The 21,396-nt window shown below is 45.5% G+C and overlaps 1 protein-coding gene across 3 annotated transcripts in view; it reads left to right on the plus strand.

The window, feature by feature from the left end:
* LOC137434197 (regulation of nuclear pre-mRNA domain-containing protein 1B) overlaps positions 1 to 21,154 on the plus strand; it is a 47,376-nt gene extending 26,222 nt beyond the window's left edge. The window contains exons 6-8 of one of the 3 annotated variants that reach the window (XR_013624669.1): positions 14,792 to 14,967; positions 17,653 to 18,761; positions 20,435 to 21,154. Coding sequence is in view for 1 of the 3 variants with exons in the window: in XM_068126969.2 (XP_067983070.1) it covers positions 14,792 to 14,967; positions 17,653 to 17,802 (326 nt within the window). In the remaining 2 variants the exon portion in view is untranslated. Of the gene's footprint in view, positions 1 to 14,791; positions 14,968 to 17,652 lie in introns of all 3 variants that reach the window. The other 2 variants (XR_013624670.1, XM_068126969.2) reach the window with 2 other exon arrangements.
* The last annotated feature ends 242 nt before the right edge of the window (positions 21,155 to 21,396 follow it).

Consider the following 21,396-nt stretch of genomic DNA (forward strand, 5'->3'; position numbering starts at 1 on the left):
ATGTGCAGAGCACCCCTTCCAAGCACCAAAAGCACCACCCCAAGCACCAATCGGTGCAGTCACCATTGTTCATTAAAATAAAAACAACAACCCCTAACCCTGCAGGTGTCTCTTGCTCTTCGTGTGGTGCACTTGGCCTTCTTGCTTCTTTCAAAAATAAAGAAAGGCGCCAACCGCGTCCATTTCTAAATTGTGGCCGTCAGGGGGCCAACTATAAGTGGTTCACCTGTATGGCATAGGTGCCACGTTGACCCAGAGGTCCATCAACGGGTGGTGCTTGGCCGCAAAAGAACTGCGGTCCATGGTGGGCGGCCACAGAAATTGCGGTCCATATGGTGTATCGATCCAGGCAGCAAGCAGCGAAAGTACAGGCCCACAACTGCGGAGCCAGCACCTCTCTCTCCTCTCTTTCTGCCCCAAAGCCAGATCCTCGGAGGTGGGAGACAAAAGAAGCAGACAAGTGAGTAAGGTGGTAAGGGCGCAAAAGTGCACGCAATGTAAGGTAATGCACACTGGGGGCACATGGGAACCAGGTGAGACAGGTACGTTCCTACCGTACGCCCCCCCCCCCCCCCCACCCAGGTAACCTACATGGCCCCTCCCTTACCCCTTACTGTATCCACAAAACACAACACTACCCATAAACATCTACTTTACAAATCAACAAACGTCACTACTGTCTTCCCCGTTCCTCCCATAAACCAAATTCGTCTTCTCTCCCTCCTAACCAATCAAATTTGCCATTTTCAACTCTCATCAAAATTTGCCATCTCCAACTCAACATCATAATTTGCTATCACCAATTCATCATCAGTCCCTCCTAAGGAGGGAGAGATGGAATCACCCCAATGTCTCATCCACGTCGTGATGCGTCTCACAAATCCTCACAGCAATTCTCATTTCCTGCAACAAAACAAAGAAAACACAGGTGTGGAGTCATCATCACCACAGGTAAGTGGCTGCGTATGGTGCGACAGGTTCATCAATCCTAACTATTTCCTAAATGACTTTAACAACTTTACATTACCCGGGGGCTTTCCCTGCCAATCCATTGGCCAACTTACACTATGGGTTCTAAAAACCAATTCCCATTGACCAAACTGTGGTGCTTTTCAATTTGGGGTCTCACTCCCCCGATTCATCTCCCGGTGCCCTCGCACAATTTCTGGGCTGTGGCGTGTACCTCTCCCAGCGGGTCTACCCACCTGCACACCTCCACCACTGCAGTTGCCTCCGAGCTTACCTGCTCCTTACCCTAACCTAACTACCTGGGGAAGGCCCTCTGGCGCTCTCCCCACTCGGTGCCCTCTCTGGCACTGGGCTACCCGGGTCCGTCCTCCGGATCCTCGGGCCCCATCCACAACTACCGGCTCCCAGAGCCCACCTGCGGCCTCACCTGGCCGACATCCTCACAGTGGTGGAGTGCCCAACCAACTACACACACTAACAGGCTACACGCCCAGCCATTTCCACAACACTAATGCACCCATCCGCAACACCATTCTGCAACCGCACCACAAATGCCAATATCCAACCACAATTTACCTATACCCTCTACCTAACACTTACACTACCCGCCCCGGGTACTCGTGAAAGGGGTCCACTCCTCCCCCATTCACACCTTCGCACCATGCACACCACTCCGTACCACTTACTCCAACTCTCTCCACACACCTGTACTTGCACACCTGTGCTCTCACACCTGGTGCCACCTGCACCCTTCTCTCCCCAAGCGCATTCGCGCTGATCCACAACACTCACTACTCATACACTGCTCCACACACCTGTCCAGTTGCACACCTGTGCAATCACACCTGTTCAATTCTCAACACACACGGCATCATCTCAGCTAACTACTCCCCTCTGAAACTTGCGCTTCCCAGTCGTCCCTTTAAACTATTGCGCTCCCTCGTCATTATCATCCACACTAAACTACCTGCGTCCCCACTACAGGTATCAGTCACTAACTAATCTTAACGTTACCTAATGTCATCTTCTAGGGCCCTATCAATATCCTAACCCACCCGGGCTAGTTTTCACTGCCATACACCCCATAATCTATTGCGCATTTGCCCCCATTGGGAAGGGTGGCAGGGATGCCCCCCTTACCCACCGGGCCCATCGCTCACTACCAATTTTGCACATCAAATTTCAACAAATCAAAAATTTGCCAATCACTGCCCATCATCTGCCAATCATTTCTGCCAATCCTTTGCCAATCATCAAATTTTGTTTTTCTCTAATTTTGGGGCCAAAACACTAACCTCATCACCCAGTCTACTCACTAATGCCTCTCGGTGCGCCAATTCCTGTCCAAAGCCCGGCTTCGTAAAGCCAAGCCATGAATGCGGGTTGTTCTGTGCCAGCGGCTGGATGCGTCCGGCACTCGGTGCAGGGACGGGGGCTTACCCGGGCCGAGATCCCACGCACCATCTTGGCGTGGAGCCATCCAATGTCCCGATCTCGACCTGCCGGACTGCCTCAACAAAAAGTGGTCGCCATGACGACCCTTTCTATCGGGCTGCCCGCTCCGCCTAGTGGAGCACGGACGCGGCCGTTCAAAGCGAGGCCCAGCACGCACCGAGGGCCCGATTCGGCTAAAAGTCGCTCTAACCTCTAAACCGGTTACCGTCGATGCTTCACCTGGACGCTTACACCCCGCAGCCCGTTCCTTGCTCACACATCCAGCCGTTTCCATGCTCCTCGTACCTTTCCTTACACACCTCGGTACTCTCATTCCACTCACAGCCTTGGTCACACACCTGACCACCGAACACTTTGGCACACATTCGTTGGTCGCACACCTCACCAACACACCTCTTCGCGCCCCCTCCTCTGTCACCTCCTCTGTGACAATCACAGGTGTGCTCTCATTCGCACACCCAACCACGTGCCTCACCACCAACTCCAGCGTGCATTCCCACTCACGCTCTACCATTCCAGGTGTGCATCCTTCCATCCCAGGTGTACATCCTCGCTCACCTGTCACAACCAACTCACTCTCCTTGTCACTCTCACTACTCTCACCTCCATTCTTGACAGCGCACTCACCCTTACTCTTGACAGCGCACTCACCCTTACTCTTGACAGCGCACTCTTTCCTCATGCACCTGTCCGTCACACACCTTTCTCGCGCACACTCTCCCGTTACACCCTCTGTAACACTCACCACAGGTGTGCATTCTTCCTTGCCTTTGACAGCGCACTCTTTCCCCATGCACCCGTCCGTCACACACCTTTCTCGCGCACACTCTTGCGCACACTCTCCCGTCACACCCTCTGTAACACTTACCACACCGCGCTTCCATGTGCTCCCTCGCACACGCGCTACGACCGACTCATTCTCGCCAGCACCCTCACTCCTTGGCACGCACTTTTTCCTCACACACCCCAGAGTCGGACTTTCTCGCACACCTCCTTTTTCGCACACCAGACCTGTCACACACTTCACCCACGGCCTCTCACGAACACCCGGGTCCATCTCGACCCCCAAGCTTCTTAAATCCCCTGGCGCATCATACGCACGACCATATTGGTCACCACTTACACCGGGTCCTCTTCCTCTTCGCTTCTCCTCCATCACCTGCGAATCCCTCATCCGGTTAATGAGCACATCATCACGATCCAAACACAGACTTTGGACCAATTCTTTTATCTCCTCTTTTATCTCTTTCTTATCCCCTCTCCGTCGCTTCTTAATTTCGCTCACCCCTTCTTCCACTTCTTCTAATTTCTGCTTCACCTCTTTTATTCCCCGGTACGTCTCCTCAAGCTCATCCTCCAAGGCTACCTTGACCGTTTCCATGTGCGTCCTCACCTGCCGGTCCTTCGTCTCCATTACCTCTATCACCTCGTCCAACCTCGTTGTCAGTCCCTCACGTACCATCTGACATTCCCTCTTCGTCGCTACCAAGTCATTTTTTAGGTCATTTTGTGTCGCTTTTAACCCTCCTATTACCGCTGTGTTCTTCTTTACCTGGTCCGTTAGTTCTTTTTGTCCCTCCGTCAGCTGTTCCACCTCCTGCGTCAGGTCCTCTATGCCCCCTTGTAACTTTACAGTCCCCTTTCTCACCTCCTTCTCCATGTGCTCCTTACAGTGCCTCACCTCCTCGCGCACTCCTCCGACCTCCTCACTCACACCTCTTCTGATCTCTTCTCCCATCACTTGCATCTCCTGCCCAGATGCCACCCTCATCTGCTCCATTTCCTCCCTGTGAGCATCCAGTTTGGTTTCTACCCCCATTCTGACCCCCTCTATCTGCTGCCCCATTTGTTTAACTTCCCTTTCCGCCTGGTCCCTCATGTCCCTCAATTTGCCTTCCATCCTGTTTTCTAACCCCTCTAACCCCTTTTGCATCCCTTCCATTTGATTCTCTTGAGCGGCCATTCTGTTTTCTACCCCCATTAACCCATTTCTCACCTCTTTTATCCCGTTGTCTAACCCCTCAAAATTATTGTCTAACTTCCCAAATTTCTTGTCTAACTCCTCAAAATTATTGTCTAACTTCCCAAATTTCTTGTCTAATCCCTTAAAATTATTGTCTAACCCCTCACCGGTACCCCTCGCTTCGTCCCTCATTACCCCCATTTGGCCCTCCAATCGCTCACTCTGAGCATCCATCCGGTTCCCCATTACCCCCATTTGGTTTCCCATTACCCCCATTTTTGCTTCTAGCCTCTCCATAAGGGCCCTCATTTGTATCATCATAAAAAGGTCCGAATTCCCCAGCGGCGCTACCACGGTCGCGGGCGTGGTCGCCGTGGCCATCTGCGAGGCGCCATTTTGCGCGCCCGCTACCTCGTGCGTGACGGCGCTATTTTGCGAATCTGCTACCCTCACTGCTTCGCTCTCCTCTTGTCCCTCATTTTGGTCCTGGATCGACCCTGCCTCACTCTCCCCCACCGGAACCCAACCGTCTTGGTCTGCCATAGCGCGACTTTCAAAATTCGGGTTTTTTTTTTTTTTTTTTTTTTAAACACAATCAAATTTCGCCGTTATAATTTCGAGCGCGGGAAACGCGCTCCGGATCGAATTCCACTTCCCAACACCAAAATGTTACCCTAATGGTACAATTGGTGTCCCAAAATTTGGGCCTAACTGAATTTAGTCCCAGGTCCGAATTCCACTCCTCGACACCAAATGTTACAGACGCGGTTGTGGATGTTGGTTTACCGAGCGGTTTGGTATGACCGCGTCTGCACAGTTTACCCGATTATACTCGAACGTTGGCCGAGTCGCGCTATGCTAAATCAATTAAGGAAAGGACACAACGGCTGGATTAAATGACACGACACCAGGGGTACAGTTCTCAAGACCTCCGGAGGAGGTTATAATATTACGGAACGTTAGATTACAAGGACAAGAGAGACAGCATAGAAAGGTAGGCACTTAAATACGGTCTTATAGTAGCCCCGACAGACGACAGATAAACGGGACAAAACTGACTCACACGGGGATTGATGGCAAGGAAGGGCAGGTAGTCGGTGGACAGCACAAGGTGCACTCTTGGCTCAGGGACAGGATCCACACGGTCCGAAAGATGCAGGGAGGTCTCTCAGCGCTCGGAGGTCGCGACTGGTTCTTCTTCAAGCTCGGGGCGCATCTGACGTCACGTCCGGTAAGTGGCTGCGTATATCCGGCGGGGAGTGACACGCCCTCGGCTCGTTAGCTCCGCCCCAGATGGAATCGGCCCGTTGCTTCTTATTGGGTGCGGGGGTTACCAGGCTCCGCCCTTGACGAGGAGCTGACAGCCAGCCCCTTCGTGGTAACCCCGTGGGCGCACATGGCAATGGCGGCTAACCAAGCCGGTGTGAGGACGCACACTCCCCGCACCGCGGCCGCGCCGCCCCCCGCTGTGGTTGTAGTTGTTGTTATTGTTTCATGAGGAAGATGGGAGGAGGTATGGGGAGGTCCTAAACTCACTACTGGTGCCATACAATCACATTCTGGTGCAACGAAAAGTCAGAATTAATGGAAACGAGTCCTTAACTGACATAGACTAAGAATAACTAGCAAGATGTCCGAAAGTTGTCTACGTGAGATGCGGTGGACCTGGGCACGACATTTAATGGGGGAAGAAGGGGAAGGTCGGTTCTACAGAGTGTTGTTTACAGACAATGGGACTAGGGAATGGGGGATTGGGGATAGTTGGGGAGTATTGGGGAAATAGGGGAATATTTACAAGCGGATATGGAGGCCAAATCCCATATCCGCAACAATACAAACGAGGAAGAGTTCAAAAGTAATGCCTCCTAAAAAGTAATGTCTCCAAGATCCAACTCAACATTTCCTCCATCTGCAGCTCCCTCTGTGCACACCTTACATTTGAATGTAGCTGCCACACTGGTTAATGACCCTCTCAAACCACTACATTTTTGATGAACCCACTCAGCGCACATTGTACATTGAATGGAGTTCACTCCGACACGCTTCCTGCACACAGCACACGGACACTTCCCAGTTCTTTCCACCTCACCACATGCTTTACCACTTGCCATTACCTTCATCTTTCCGATATTCACCTTCAGACCTTTTGTCTCCATACATTCCTTCCACTTGTTCATCTTTTCCATCAGTCCATCCATACTTTCTGCAATCAACACCAGATCATCTGCATACAACAACTCCCACGGTAAACCCTCCTTTACATTCTGAGCCAGCACCTCCATCACAGCTACAAATAGTAGTGGACTATGTATGTGTAAACATATTTTTGAGACAATATATATATATATATATATATATATATATATATATATATATATATATATATATATATATATATATATATATATATATAACTGTGAGAAATAGTAGAAACTCCACAGTACGAGCAGGGCGTCTCATTTGCATTGAATAAATAATCGGGAGATTGAATAAGACGCGGACGTAGCTTCAGGGCTTCGATCTTTAATTCGACAAGCTTTCGACCAACAAAGGTCTTCTTCTGAGTCGGCCCCAAGTTCAACGGACGTATATATATGTATGTATATATAGATATATATATAGATATATATATAGATATATATATAATGTGTCACGCTACTAGATTCTTGTACCAGATGCTCAAATTATGGATTTTGAGTTATACCTGCAGCATTAAAGTACCAACCCTGTACCTTCATAAAATAGCAGGGTTGGTCAAATTGGGCAATTACAAATTCATTAAAACAAAAATTTAAATATTCATGTGTTCCACAAAATGTCAAGTTTTTCAACTTTTCATGCCAGGAAATCTAGAAAATTTCGCAAAAAATACCAACCAGTAATTTATAATCAGAATCAATTTCTAGGGTTTGAAGGTTTTTTTCAAGCATGATGTTGTACAAGTAAAGTAAATAAAAGTACCATAAGAGTTATTGGCCGAGTGCCAATTATTTTTTTAGCACCTTGCCAATATTCTGTATTTTTCACTTTTTTTCCGAGCAAATAAGTTGTGACCAGCACTGATTTTAATTGGAATTTATGGGAAACAAACACGCACATGTTTCTTCTAATACTGCTGTATTTATTATGTACAGCATAATCTGCATCGAATCTTCAAGCATAATCTGCATTGCAACTGTACACAAATACTGTAAATCATCGCCCGCCATCTGTACGCTAGCCCAAGCTGTCATGCCAAAATATCAAGGCAAAATGATGAGTAGGCCGACATCTATCTATAATTCCAGTAATCTCTGTACGTCTGTACGTTTGTACGTCTGTACGTTTGTTTGTCTGTGACCGCTGTTTCTCGACAACCACGGGTCCGATATACTTTTAACTTGCCAGGTATATTGCTGGGGACCCGAGGATGTGCCTTTTCAAGGTTTCATATTAATCGGACAATTACTTACCGAGCTATGTCCAAAAAACGATTCAACCAATCAGAGAGCAGCGAACGATCGCGTGTGCCGAACGTGGAGGACACACTCTGCCTCGGATGGCACATTTGAGAGCGTATTCATTTATTTCACGTTTGCAAACTATGTTGGCGTTAAACTATGTTTTAAAACTAATAAAAACGAATTTGCGATTCATTCGCTTTCCTGCGCGTTTGTGCACGCGATGGCGATTTCTTTACCAAACTCCGGAAGCCGTTCGCTTTGGACCAAACCATTGCATGTAAATAGAGGGGGGGGATTGTCACCGTACTCGCAAGCCGTTCGCTTTGGACCAAACCATTTCATGTAAATAGAGGGGGGGGATATAATTTTAGATATAGATATAGTACGGGCAATGCCCTAGTGTATAGAATTTTCACACACATGTTTGGTGAAGCCCCATTTACAAGATGTATGTACACTAGGCTTGACTTATCCATGAAGGACAAGAAATGCATGTGGCATCATACTACTTACACTTGAAAACCCCATGGGATATTAAGTTGGCAGCCAGAAGTGTGATTCAAAGGTCAAGTCATTATCTTGTGAGCCTAATTCACAAAGTACATACAAGTACAGCATTGTTCAGTAAACTATATTCTTTGTCCAGTATATGAATAAAATATCATGCACACTGGATGCACAGCACTGAGCAGCATGTACAGGTCTTATCAATTGCACAAAATATGATGACTGTCTCAATCATTATCAGTCACGTATCAGTATTATTCATTATCAGTATCATTAATCATTATCTAAACAAACACGTGTAGCGACTAGCGCGCCACCAGGCGACTGTTGCCGCGGAATCGTGGAAAATGACCGTCGAGTCCGAAGCAAAATTCAGGCTTCAACGGTCATAACAGGTAATGCCACTGTCATAGAACGAAAGATCGTATATTTTTCTGTCGATGGGTGAAGTATAAGACGAAACTGTGTCCAATAAAGGTATATTTACAGAAGTTTATTGCTGATAAACGATCAATCCGGAAGCGAAAACGGTGAAACACGTGGCGCCGCCTTTCAACGGCATTTATACGCAGTAGATGTTTAGCGCATCTGGTACAAGAATCTGGTAGCGTGACACATATATATATATTGTTGCGGATATGAGGACTGTATTTTTTTTATTGTGTGTATTATTATTATTGCTTGAGTCTGGCCCCTCCTGCCTCCAGTGTTGTGTAAAGGTTAAAAGGGCGTCCCGGTAGTTAATTCCATAAAGCACACATTGAAGGACACGATAAAACCCTTGTTCAGTAGCTTATATCTTTATTATGTGTTTTAGATTAAGGCTTTGTCTTCCCTTAAAATGACACTCCATTGCACCAAGTGAAAAAGATAGATTCCCTTCATTCCCATTCCCAAAAACCTCCATCTCCCCTTTCGTCAATTGCCATTCGCATTGCCAACCAACAATTGCCGCCATTGACCACGAGGCAGGGTTGGGGAAGAAAGGCGGGTCCCCACCTCGTCATAGAGGGGAGGAGTGAGTCAGCCCCACTCAACCAACCACGAACAAGGGGTTGGACTTGGAGAGGGTGTGGAGAGAAACATCAAGGAGGTTCGCGAAGGTTGAGGGGCGGGGCCTATATAACCCGCCGCGGGACGTTCCCCAAGGAGATGAGCTATGACAAGAGCTGAGTTGTGAGGTCCAGGGCTGAGCTGCGTGGTGAGGTGCAAAAGAGAGAGCTGGGTTGTGAGGTCCAAGAGAGAGAAAGGAGATCATCCAGGGAAGCACAAGGCCTGCTATTCATCGCCTTGCTCGCCAGCAGCAGCGTCCACAGCAGCAGCAGCAGCAGCGTCCACAGCAGCAACAACACCCAACGAGCCGATCGTGCTGCAGGACCAGTTGGACCTCCCTATCCCGCCAAACATCCACCTGCCATTCCTATCATCATTCCCCGTGTGAGTCGTCTTCGTTTGTTCTGTCCTGGGTATTAATTAAGTATGTTTAGATAAGCTAGCGATTTTCACTGTCTCTAAAAAGCTTCTGTATATTATTTTCTTATCTTTCCTTCTCCTTGGTTATTTTGAGCCTGTAAATAGTAATAAATAGTAATCGTATTTCAAACCTTTTTTTCGTCTTCTTATTCCTTTTCTTCACATCCGTCGTCTTTGTCTTTTCCATATTGAATAGCTGTGGCGCGATACGGCCAACGTCTGGGTGAATCGGGTGAATCGGGGAAACTGTTAGGTCGCGGTGCCTCCGCTCGGCAACCCAACATCCTTAACCGCGGACCTTAACAATATATATATATATATATATATATATATATATATAGCTTTTATATACAGGCAGTCCTCGGATTACGAACGAGTTCCATTTTTAAGTCTGTCTGTAAGTCGAATTTGTATGTAAGTCGGAACAGTTACGTACGGTTCACATCTAGCATCAATTAGTCAAATGTTTGTCTTAGTATATCGTATATATTTTACCTAAAACATCTATAGGTATAAAAAAACATTAAAGAAACATTTCTTAAACTGTTTAGAGAGAAAATAAAAGATAATGATTAAAGGTTAACACTTACTCTCGTTCCAATTGATGTCTTGCATACCTTGAAACGATCATACCTTGATATATCTCTCCTCTATTTATCTCTTCTGGTGAGAGGCCAGAAGCAAACAGACAATGCAGAAACGGCGAATGCTAAAGCACGAAACCAATAAATCCCACATTCCTGTCGCACCTTCAGTTGCACGTCAGACATGGACAGCAAGTTCGTGAAGGACTTCCATGAAAAACGTACCTGTTCGCAAACAAATGGGTACGTTTGTTTCATTCCCAGTCAATGGCGATTTTGATCCTCTAACCAAATTACCAATAGCCTTTCCATTTCGATAAATAAACCACTGCGTTACTTCGTGATAATTGTCGCTTTCATCGGGACAGAGCCTTTTACATGCTCCATTACTCTCCCCATGTCCTTTATAATTGTCCCGATCGTTGATAGACTGTAGCCTAACGCGTTTCCAATGTTTGTTGGCGTTTCATCTCTCTCCGATCGCTTTATTATTTCCACTTTCGTTTCAATCGTGATCGTTTTCATTTTCTTCGATGCATCACCATCACTTGCATCAGATTTATGCTTTGGAGCCATGAGGGTAAACGCACGAAAAATTTAAGTCAAAACACAATGCACACAACAGTGTTTACGCGATCCGACTTAAAATGGCGACGACGGCGTGGCGTTGTTCTACCTCGGGCCGACGAACCGCTGAAAACGCGCAGTGTTTTGAGCGTCGCGCAAAGTAGTACGCCCGTTCGTTAGTACAAACCATTGTATGTAACTCAATTTTTTTAAATAATCGGCTTTACGGAGGTCGGTACGTAAGTACGGGCCTTCGTAAGTCGGGCGTTCGTAACCCGGGGACTGCCTGTATTGTATATCTGTGCATTTTAACTTTTTCTTTTTCTTTTGGCTTTTCTCATTAGGCTACATAAAAATAAAAAGTTGTTGAGCGTCCTTTTTTCTCAAAAGTTTGGGTAGGGAGGGAGGTTTTTATTTTTATTTTTTTTATTTTTTCCCTACTTTCCATTGAGTTTTGTTGACATGGAAAAATATTAAATAAAGACTCCTTTCTCCTCAAAATGATTTTATTTCTTCATTCATCGGAACTGAGTACCAGTTCACTGGTAATTTCCTGCTTGTCGTAAAAAGGCGACAAAAAGGGTTGGCGTCAGGAAGGGCATCCGGCCGTAAAACATTGCTTCAAAAAGGGGACCAAAAAAAAAACAACAACAACCACGGTCCCCGAAAAAGGCCAACCCCCGCTTTGCGGGGAAAAATGGCCTCTAAAGGTGGGTTTTTTTTTTGGTTTTTTTTTCATCGGGTTCCATCCTGTGATCCGTGGCCGTGTCTGCAGCCAACACACATTTGAGAAATGAGCCAAGAGTCTTTGTCACATCAGAAACTTTGAAGCTGGTGAAACTTTCGTCATGTCAGTTTTACTGGGGCCGGCGAATACTTTGACAAAAGTACCGCGTGTATCGTCAGGCAATGGCTCCCTATCCCCATCATACTTGCCGTCTGAGAACTCTGCATAGAAGTCCGAGATTGTAACATCCAACTCGATATTGCACGCAAACCAGTTCTTCACCGTCTTGGAAGAGCCCTCACGGGCTATTGATGCGATTTCAAGCCGATTCTAGCACGAATCAATACAGATTTCAGCAGGAAAAATCTCACACAATAGCCGCCATGAATGGCCAACGTAAAATGGGTGAAGTTGCCTGAGGCACTTGCGACGCTCTGCGCAGCACGCACTGCGCATGCGGTGCAGAACGGCGCCAAATTTGAATGTGAAAAGATCGTTTTTTATGATTTTTTTCAAAAAAAAAAAAAAAGTTTCGGGTCGGGTGTGTTTCGTAGGGTCGGGCGGGGACGATCAACAACTCTTTTTATCTGGCCTTAGTAGGTCACCTGGACCTTAGTCCGGTGAGCTTATGCAATTGAGCAGTGTCCGTAGGTCAGTGAGTGAGTGAGTCTGTAAACTCTTCAGTCATTATCACTTGAACCAAACATTATTCTGATGAAACTTGGCCACAAGCTTCATATATGATTCCTAACAAAGGTGTATTGATGTCATCCAAACTTGTACTCATTAATGGGTTGAAATCAGGCCGAAAACACTAAAAAATTCCTGCCCTAAGCTACAGGGGGTGTTGCATCAGCAGCACAGCCACGCACCCAGCCAAAACATGACCTGTAAACATGTACCGCTGTAATCAGCACCGAGAGGACTTCCATTCAACCAATCACATCACCAGATTCTGCACATGAACAAAATGTCGATATTTTATGTCATTGATTGTTGCCTGATCCAGGTGATCTTCAGGACCTGCAGTCCTATTTTTACATGGGTTCGCCACAGTGATGGTTGATCACCCTTCTCCATCTCATTCTGTCAATCGCCCATTCTTCTTCCAATCCCACATCTTCTAAATCTCTCACCACCACTTGCATCCATCATCCTTCTTCTTCTTCCTGGCAATCTCATCTCCATCACTCGCCTCACCACATACCCTTTCTCTCTCATCATCACATGACCACACCAATTCAATCTCTTCTCGGCTACTTTCTTCGATGCTTCCACAATCTCCACACGCCCCCTGACGGGCATACTGGTTCCTGTGCTTGTCACTCAACACATGCATGTCAGCATCGGCATCTGTCCCTCTTTCTTTGATGTTGCCCAAGTTTCTGCACTATATAACAAAGCAGGTCTCACAACTGTCTTGTAAATTTGTGCAGCATCTACTAATGTCCTTTTAATTTGTGTTAAAGAAAATGTATGTCCACCAACGTATATCCTGCATGCGATTTATGTGCATGCTCTACTATGAATAATTTTTTTTTTAAAGGAGTAAACTGGTGTTTTAATGGTGTACAAATGTCAGATCTTCCAACCTTAATAAATACCCCTGTTGGCACTATCCAACAAAAGGTACTACCACTAGCTGATTAAATGCAGCTTCTTATTGGTTGAAAAACTACAGCATGCTGTCGCACGTTTTGTTACCTGCAGGAACAGCCAGGTGCGCCAGCATCGAGTTACCTTATCACTCTCGTACTGTTGTATGCATGCTTTAAAATGACGCAATAATGGTATTCTGCTTGCAATGCGTACCCGTTGACTCAACAATGAACGTGATCCTCTTGCACACCAACCATGAAAGTAGTGCACACTTAATGGATACATTATAAGCAAATAAAACAAAACTTTATATTTCAACATGCTGATGCTACCATAATCTATCTATAATTCCAGCAATCTCTGTGTGTATGTTTGTATGTTTGTATGTTTGTATGTTTGTATGTATGTTTGTCTGTGACCGCTGTTTCTCGACAACTACCGGTCCGATATACTTGAAACTTGCCAGGTATATTGCTGGGGACCCGAGGATGTGCCTTTTCAAGGTTTTAAATTAATCGCAGAAGTAGTTACCGAGCTATGTCCAAAAAACGATTCAACCAATCAGAGAGCAGCGAGCTATCACGTGTGCCGAACGTGGCGAACAGACTCTGCCTCGGATGGCACATTTGAGAGCGTATTCATTTATTTCACGTTGGAAAACTATGTTGCCGTTAAACTATGTTTTAAAACTAATTAAAACTAATTTGCGATTCATCGTAACTGCGATTTGCGACCTTCCGGACAGTCAAATGAGGACGTCACTTCCGGACTTACGGATAGTCATAGTGACGCTGAACGTGGCGAGCAGACGCTGCCTCGGACGGCACATTTGAGAGCGTATTCATTTATTTGACGTTGCAATCTGTGTTGATTGTTGTAAGGTACGATCGATTGTAGTACATACATATTTATATTTTGTACATATTCATTACGGGCACGTCACGGGTACGGTACCGGGTACGGTACGGTTACGGGTACGCCACGTACGGGCACGTATATTGCTGGGGACCTGAGGATGTGCCTTTTCAAGGTTTCATATTAATCGGAGAAGTAGTTACCGAGCTATGGCGATTTAGCCGTTCGCCGTTCGCTTTGGCTTTGCGAATGGACCAAACCATTCATGTAAATAGAGGGGGGGGGGGGGTTCTGTGGTCGTTCGCTTTGGCTTTGCGAATGGACCAAACCATTTCATGTAAATAGAGGGGGGGGGGGGGGTTCTGTGGTCGTTACTGCCACGCGGTTTGGAATGTTTTTCCGAACGGGCACCCACGTACGGGCATGCCCTAGTACATTTAATGGCAATATGTTGGGGGATGCTCATGTCCAGTGTAGTTGTGTGCAGGTGCTTGCAAAATGTTTACTGTAATGATACTTACATAATAATCATTAACCGATGGTCAGTCAGTGGTAGAATACTTGTTATGATGCGTTGTTTTTCCAACACAATGAATTGATAAATACAGGTGTCCACAGGTAAATTAAGACTGAATTTTGATTCATGCAGATCGCGAAGCTGCAGAGCGATTGGCACAGAATGTAGAAGAGGCATGCGTGCTCCTGGCCGACTATAGTGGACGTTTGGCTGCCGAGCTGGAAGATCGGCGGCAACTGGCGGGAATGTTGACTACGTACGCGCACGCCCAACGAGAGCTGCTCACAATCAAAGAAGCACAGCTTGATGTAAGGCTAACCACTGTGAAAGTGCATGGCCTGAACTGCACACCACGTAGCACACACTCAGACCTTTTTCTGTATACTAAGTCAAGGGCTAGTAAGAGCTAACACGTAGAAACGTATAATAAAGGGAGCGGGAGACAAGAGGGGGAGAGAGAGGGTAGCACAACAACAGTAGGGAACAGGGACATCAGGAGATATGTGGAAGAGCGAGGCCTGAGGCGGGGTACACGGGATAAACAAGATGGATACTACAGGGGCTTTCAGGAAAGAAAACGGGGAATTTGAAGAAGGTGGGTTTTGGGGTGGATTAACGGGGATAGAAAAGATCAAGGTTTTGGATGGGGGAAGATAAGAGATGGTGGTGAACAGCTGTTTTGAAGACCTGGAGGGAGGAGTGGAATTGAAGAGAGTGGCGGAGTTTATTCCAGAGGTGGGGAAAAAGAGGAATGAAAGAGTGAAGGTGAGTAGACAGTCTTGATTTTGGCAGTTTCACCAGAAACGGGTCCCTGGCAGATCTTTTGCATCCTGCAGCAATATTTGGGGGAGGGAGAGAGAGAGAGAGTCACAGACAGAGCAGGGGGTGTAAGGCAAGAGATGAGTCTGTGGAAGAAATATATACCACGATATCTCAATAAGTTATGGACTGATTTGGCCGAAACTTGGTGGATGAGTTGGTTCAGTGACAAGAACAAGCCGATTCGATTTTGGTTCAGGTCCTAATCCAGATCCGACCTATAATTGGGATACAAAACATAAACTGTTCAGCCTGAGGATGTATGTGCTCTACCGAGTGCCGTATTTCGGCTTGTGGTTCAATTAAAATAATTCCTCTCGCAGCACCTGGCTGCTGGTGGCATCATTTTTGGGTACATGGTGCTGATGTTGATGGTGCCTGCTACCCCCATAGATTAGGCAAGGAATTTGACCAGGAAGACACTGTGGGGCATTGAATGTCTACAGCCGAATACCCCCCCCCCTCCCCCACCCCCCAAAAAAAGGTTGCAATTGATCCAGCAAATTGTCCATTTCATCAAGATAAAAATTGACCATCTTGATCAGAGCTCGGGTCAATAGGATGAAAATTGATGATTTTTGAAGTTTGACCTACAGTTGACCTTTGACCTTTTGACCTCAAAAATAGTTGGTTTCCCAATTTAGTGACAATATACAAATGCTGTTCAATATTCAAATCAATTTTAGATTTTAGGCGATTTTCGAAATTTGAACTCCAGATGACCTTTGACCTCAAAATCGATAGGTTTGTCAATTGTAACGACCTCTAAAACTTGGTGAAGTTTCGTGAAGATCAGTTGAAAATTGTGACCTGTAGGCGACTGACATACAGACAAACAAACAAACAGACAGACAGACAAACAGACAGAATAACGCACAGGCCCAACCAATATACTTGTAAAAATCTTCGATTTTGCAAGTAGCAATGTGTCTTTTGCTTTCATATAGATAATAACTGCTCCAAGATCCTAATTAAATGATATAACATCCTAAATGAAAGTAGATCATACAAATCTGTGAAACAATGTAATCTCGTGCTTAAATTATTTTTATAGATTTACATCTAGCAAGTACGGTCTGTTTGTTGGGCATCCACATGGCCCAACAAAAAGGACTATTGCCGAAAAAAAAAAAAGGACTGCTGTTGACTGTATCGCCATGACTTGCAAACAAACAAACATCGAAGAATAATTATCTTCAAAAGGGGTGTTTAAATTCACCCAAACACCCAGTTTTCATTTGTGCACCTCATTATGTTTGCAAAGTTTAGGGTTGCTAGGTTTCATGGTTTTGGAGTTATGGAGGATACACACACACACACACACACACACACACACACACACACACACACACACACACACACACACACACACACACCTGTAGGCGACTGACATATATATATATATATATGTATGTAATAATTATTATTATTATAGATTGTACCTACACTTTTTGGAAAAAACGGGGGTGGGGGGGGGGGGGCATATTGTAATTGTCTGTCTGTCACGCTATCTCCTCCTAAACGGTTGGGCAGAAATTCACCATACTTAGTAATTATGATCACCACATGGCAAGAATGTGCAAGAATAGTATCATTTTTGGCCCCTCCCCTGGGGCAGAGTTAAAAGGTCAAATACCGATAAATGCAATTACGGGTATATTTTAAAATGAAAACTGTCATATGCGATCATTATTGTGGGATGCATAAAATATGTAATAATTTTTTTAATTTGTATCCCGGATTCCTGCCTGAAGATGTCGGGACTTGGGATCAGAGGGGTCAAAATTTGATATTTTAACTCAAAATTTGATATTGGGTCATTCCTGGTCATTCCTAACCTTTTGCCATCTTTCAACTTTGTTTTGGTGGGAAGCATGGGAATGCCATCGACTTCACTCTAGTCTTATTTTATTAGCATATCCTGGCCTAATCTCTCCACCTTCTGGGACAAGGAAGTGCTACAAGCTGTGAGGGGGACATTCGACCAGGGGAGGAATAACCGGCCAATAATTCGCATGCAGGATAACGACATTAGGAGACGGCATATTTGTACATTAGGTAATTATATTTGACTGACATATCATCAACAAGTTTGATCTTACACTGGAATAAGTTCTTTTCAGTTGCTATTTTGGCACAATCTTGATATTTTATTTCGATCTCACTGCATGCAGGAATGCAAGCAGAAGCTGTCAAATGTTGCACAGGTGCGAAAGGAACTACGGGTACACATGCAGAGCCTCACCGACCCACCTTGCTTGCCCAAACACTCCCAGAACCTTGCCCCACTACCTTCGCCAGGCGATCTCTTCTCTAAAGACTGAACTTTTATCACTTCTTATTATCGCGTTGTCCTGTACAGTGTCGACATCATCAATCATCTCCTTTGGGTTATTTCTGTGTATTTCACTCGAGTACTCGAGTACTCGAGTACGAGTCGAGTTACTCGAGTACTTTTCGGGGACCGTGGTAGTTGTTGTTTTGTTTGGTTGGTGGTCACTCGAGTACCATTATTTTATAAACTACTGCTTCCAACAGTTCACATCTCTTGGTAAGTAACAGGTAAACAGTTGTTCTCCTTTCGTGTGCAGCACAAGGCTGCAGGGTAGCATCATTGGCCTGCGGTGTGGCTGGGCTGCTGATGCGTTGCCCCTTGTAGGTTAGGACAGCAACTTGTAATTTGATCATGGTGCCAGCACTAGCTCGTGTACTCTAAGGACACCGTGGGATATTTAACGTCCACCAACGAATGCCGGCAAATGGGATGCCCGTTTAACATCCATCTGAGGGATGGCACACGCATTGATGAATCGCCCTGCCTGTGAAACACCAGGATGACAGTTTATAGCTGGGTCTGGATTCAAACCCAGGCTAGAGTTTAGATGTGAGTGTGCGTACCATTAGGCCATGCTATCAGCCCGTAACACAAAAAAAATAAATCCCTTTTTGAAGCTATTTTCGCTGCTAGTGTGGGGGTTAGCCTTGCGGGCCCCATGCCAATCATCATGGTTCCCTTTTTGAGGCAATGTTTTTATGGCCGGATGCCCTCCTGACGTCAATCCATTATTCGCCTCTTACGACACGCAGGTATACGGTGTACCTATTCTAAACCGGGGCACACACCGGCACATTCATTCCAGCAAGCTGGTACTCAAATTGCCGACCTTGGCTGAGTCAACCCCCTTGGCGTTAATTCAATGATGGGATTCAAATTCAAGATCCTAGGATCCCAAGCCAGCACCCTAACCGTGAAGCCAACACCAGGCTATAGCCCAGTAACACAGTTCATATACAGACTTGGCATTTAATATGGATTTTTTTTTTCTTGACTTGGGTTTACTTTCTTAACTCCGTATATCAATCTGGTGAGTTTCTTTTACACTTTGGTGATTTATTTGTTAAAAGAACCTTGCCACTGATTGTCTGTCGCAGCAAGAAGTCAACAACAGGATTATATCACAGGTGGCGTGGCAAAATGTACGGACAGGTGCATTTTATGATTGGCTTCACAGTCGGGTATACAAGGGTTGTTGCGTTCTGTATTAGTGGAAAACAACTGCTGCACGTCTCCAAAAGTTATTGCCGCTTCCTCTGGAGATGGTCCGTCAACTCGACAATGCTGTTTGTCATGGAGTGGTGGCTTTACGAAATTACGGCATGAAACAGCGTGCTATTGCTCGGCAGTATGGCATCACTCAAGGTCAAGTGTCAAATATCCTGAAACAAAATGCTCAGAGGGGTGTCCCTACTCGAATCCCGAGGCCAGGACGTCCCCGCAGAACCACAAGGAGGGATGATCGCCAGCTGCACCGGTTAGTCCGCAATGGCCGTACCAAGCCAGCTAATCGGCTGAGGGCTGAGTGGCAGCAACTGACGAATGTGCCTGTATCCAGAAGGCTAGTCAACCAACGACTGGTTCAAGCAGGCTATCGTACAAGGCGTCCCCTGAGAAAGCCACGCCTGACCAGACAACACCGCCAGCGCCGATTGCAGTGGGCCAGAGAGCACCGTCAATGGCAGCCAGGACACTGGAATCACGTGATCTTCAGTGACGAGTCTAGATTTCTGGTCTATCGTCAAGATGGCCGCGTCCGAGTGCGCAGACAAGTGCATGAAGCCTACAACAAAGATTGTATAGTGTCAAGAGTCCAAGCTGGAGGTGGTGGGGTAACCGTTTAGGCTGCTTTTCATGCAGGGGGCAAAACTGACCTGGTTGTTCTGAATGGAAACCTGAACCAGTTCAAGTACAGGGCCATTCTGGAAGAAACATTGCTTCCATTTGCTCGTGCAGCCTTTCGAGGAAACTTTGTCTTCCAACATGACAATGCACGGCCTCATCGTGCTCGCATGATCCAACACTTTCTTGCTGACCGTGGTATAGAGCATATGGAGTGGCCTGCCATGTCCCCGGATATGAATACGATAGAGAACTTGTGGGCAGAATTAACGCGTCAAATCGACCACTTGGACCAGCAGCCGACCTCTGTGCGTGAATTGCCGCAGGCTATTGTCACTGCATGGCAAGCGATTCCTGTCCAAACCTTGGCAAATCTCGTGAACAGCATGCCTCGACGTGTACGTGCTCTCCTGAATGCTCGTGGGGGTTACACGAAGTACTGAACTGTAATTTTACTGTCCGTAATCCCAGTCGTAATTTAACTTTTGTTTTTGTTAACAAAATTTTTGGCTAATGTGCAAAATAAAGAGATACTTCTGGAAAACGTAAAGAAGTTTAACACAGTACTGTCCGTGAAGTGAGTTCGATATCAGTTTACATCACTTTCATGGATCAATTTATTTGTTTCGAAATGTCAAATGTGGTTTTTGTTTCTTTTATAGGTCACATTAACAAAATCTAGAATAATTTCAACATAATTCCAATGAAATTTTGGTTCTAAGACATCTTGAAAAGTAAGTTCACCCCCACAAAAAATATATTCCATATTAAATGCCAAGTCTGTAGAAATACTTTTCCTGTGTGCTTTTATCTTTAAATTGTATTTCTCAAATGTCCTCGTTTTTCATTTTCTTTGTTTGTTTAGGTCTGGTTACCCTAAAGGCAGATTCCGACATTAAAAAAAAAACTTAATTGTGCTATTTATAGCTTGGTAGTTTGTGAAACCTTTCTCAATTTGACTTACACAATGCCATATGTCTCGCTTTTAAATTTGGATTCGTTTTAAAGTTGTGAAGCCAATTTTGTGGTGTTTAGTTTTGTTTTCCGATGTTGGTCACAAAAGTTTTTCAAATGTCTATTGATGGCTGGAATATCAGGAATGAGTCGACATTGTTTTTAATGTGTTTGTGTGTGTGAGTGTGTGTGTGCGCACCTAACGGGACCTTTTTTTTTTTTTTACCGTTGCTGTTCATACTCAAAAGGTTTGGCCTTTAAATGCATTGTTTAGTTTAAGGTTTGCATGTTTACTCTGATAACATTATTTTCCTGATCCTGATTGCTGTATATAGCTTGTGGCGGACAAGAAATCAATTTACAAAGTATTGAACCAAGTGGTGAATTGAGCATTGCTTTGGTTATTTGCTGAGCAAATGTAGCTAAGATTAGTATTGTACTGAAGTCTTGATGTTTTGTTGTGCCTTAGGTGAGTATATGCTTACCTACAACTGACCTTTTAGTGCGAATTTTCTTCCATTCAAGGAATAAACAATTGTAATTCAGTTTCTGCCTTTTTAATTATATACAGCCAAACCTGCCTCATTGGCCACGTCTTGAAAACGGTCACCTGCTCAACCAACAAACCTCGCACAAAATAGCCTGTATTTGTCAGAGGAGGCTAAGCAAGCACGGCAGCGAAGGGACACATGGAGAAAGCGAGCCAGCCATGGCAGCAGTGAGAGGACACAGGATACGTACACCGGGAAGGTAAAGCAGGTTTTGGACACTGGACCATGCCTAAATT

This window comes from Myxine glutinosa, chromosome 10 (genome assembly GCF_964187855.1).
Source record: "Myxine glutinosa chromosome 10, kmMyxGlut1.1, whole genome shotgun sequence".
In the NCBI taxonomy this organism is placed as follows: domain Eukaryota; kingdom Metazoa; phylum Chordata; class Myxini; order Myxiniformes; family Myxinidae; genus Myxine; species Myxine glutinosa.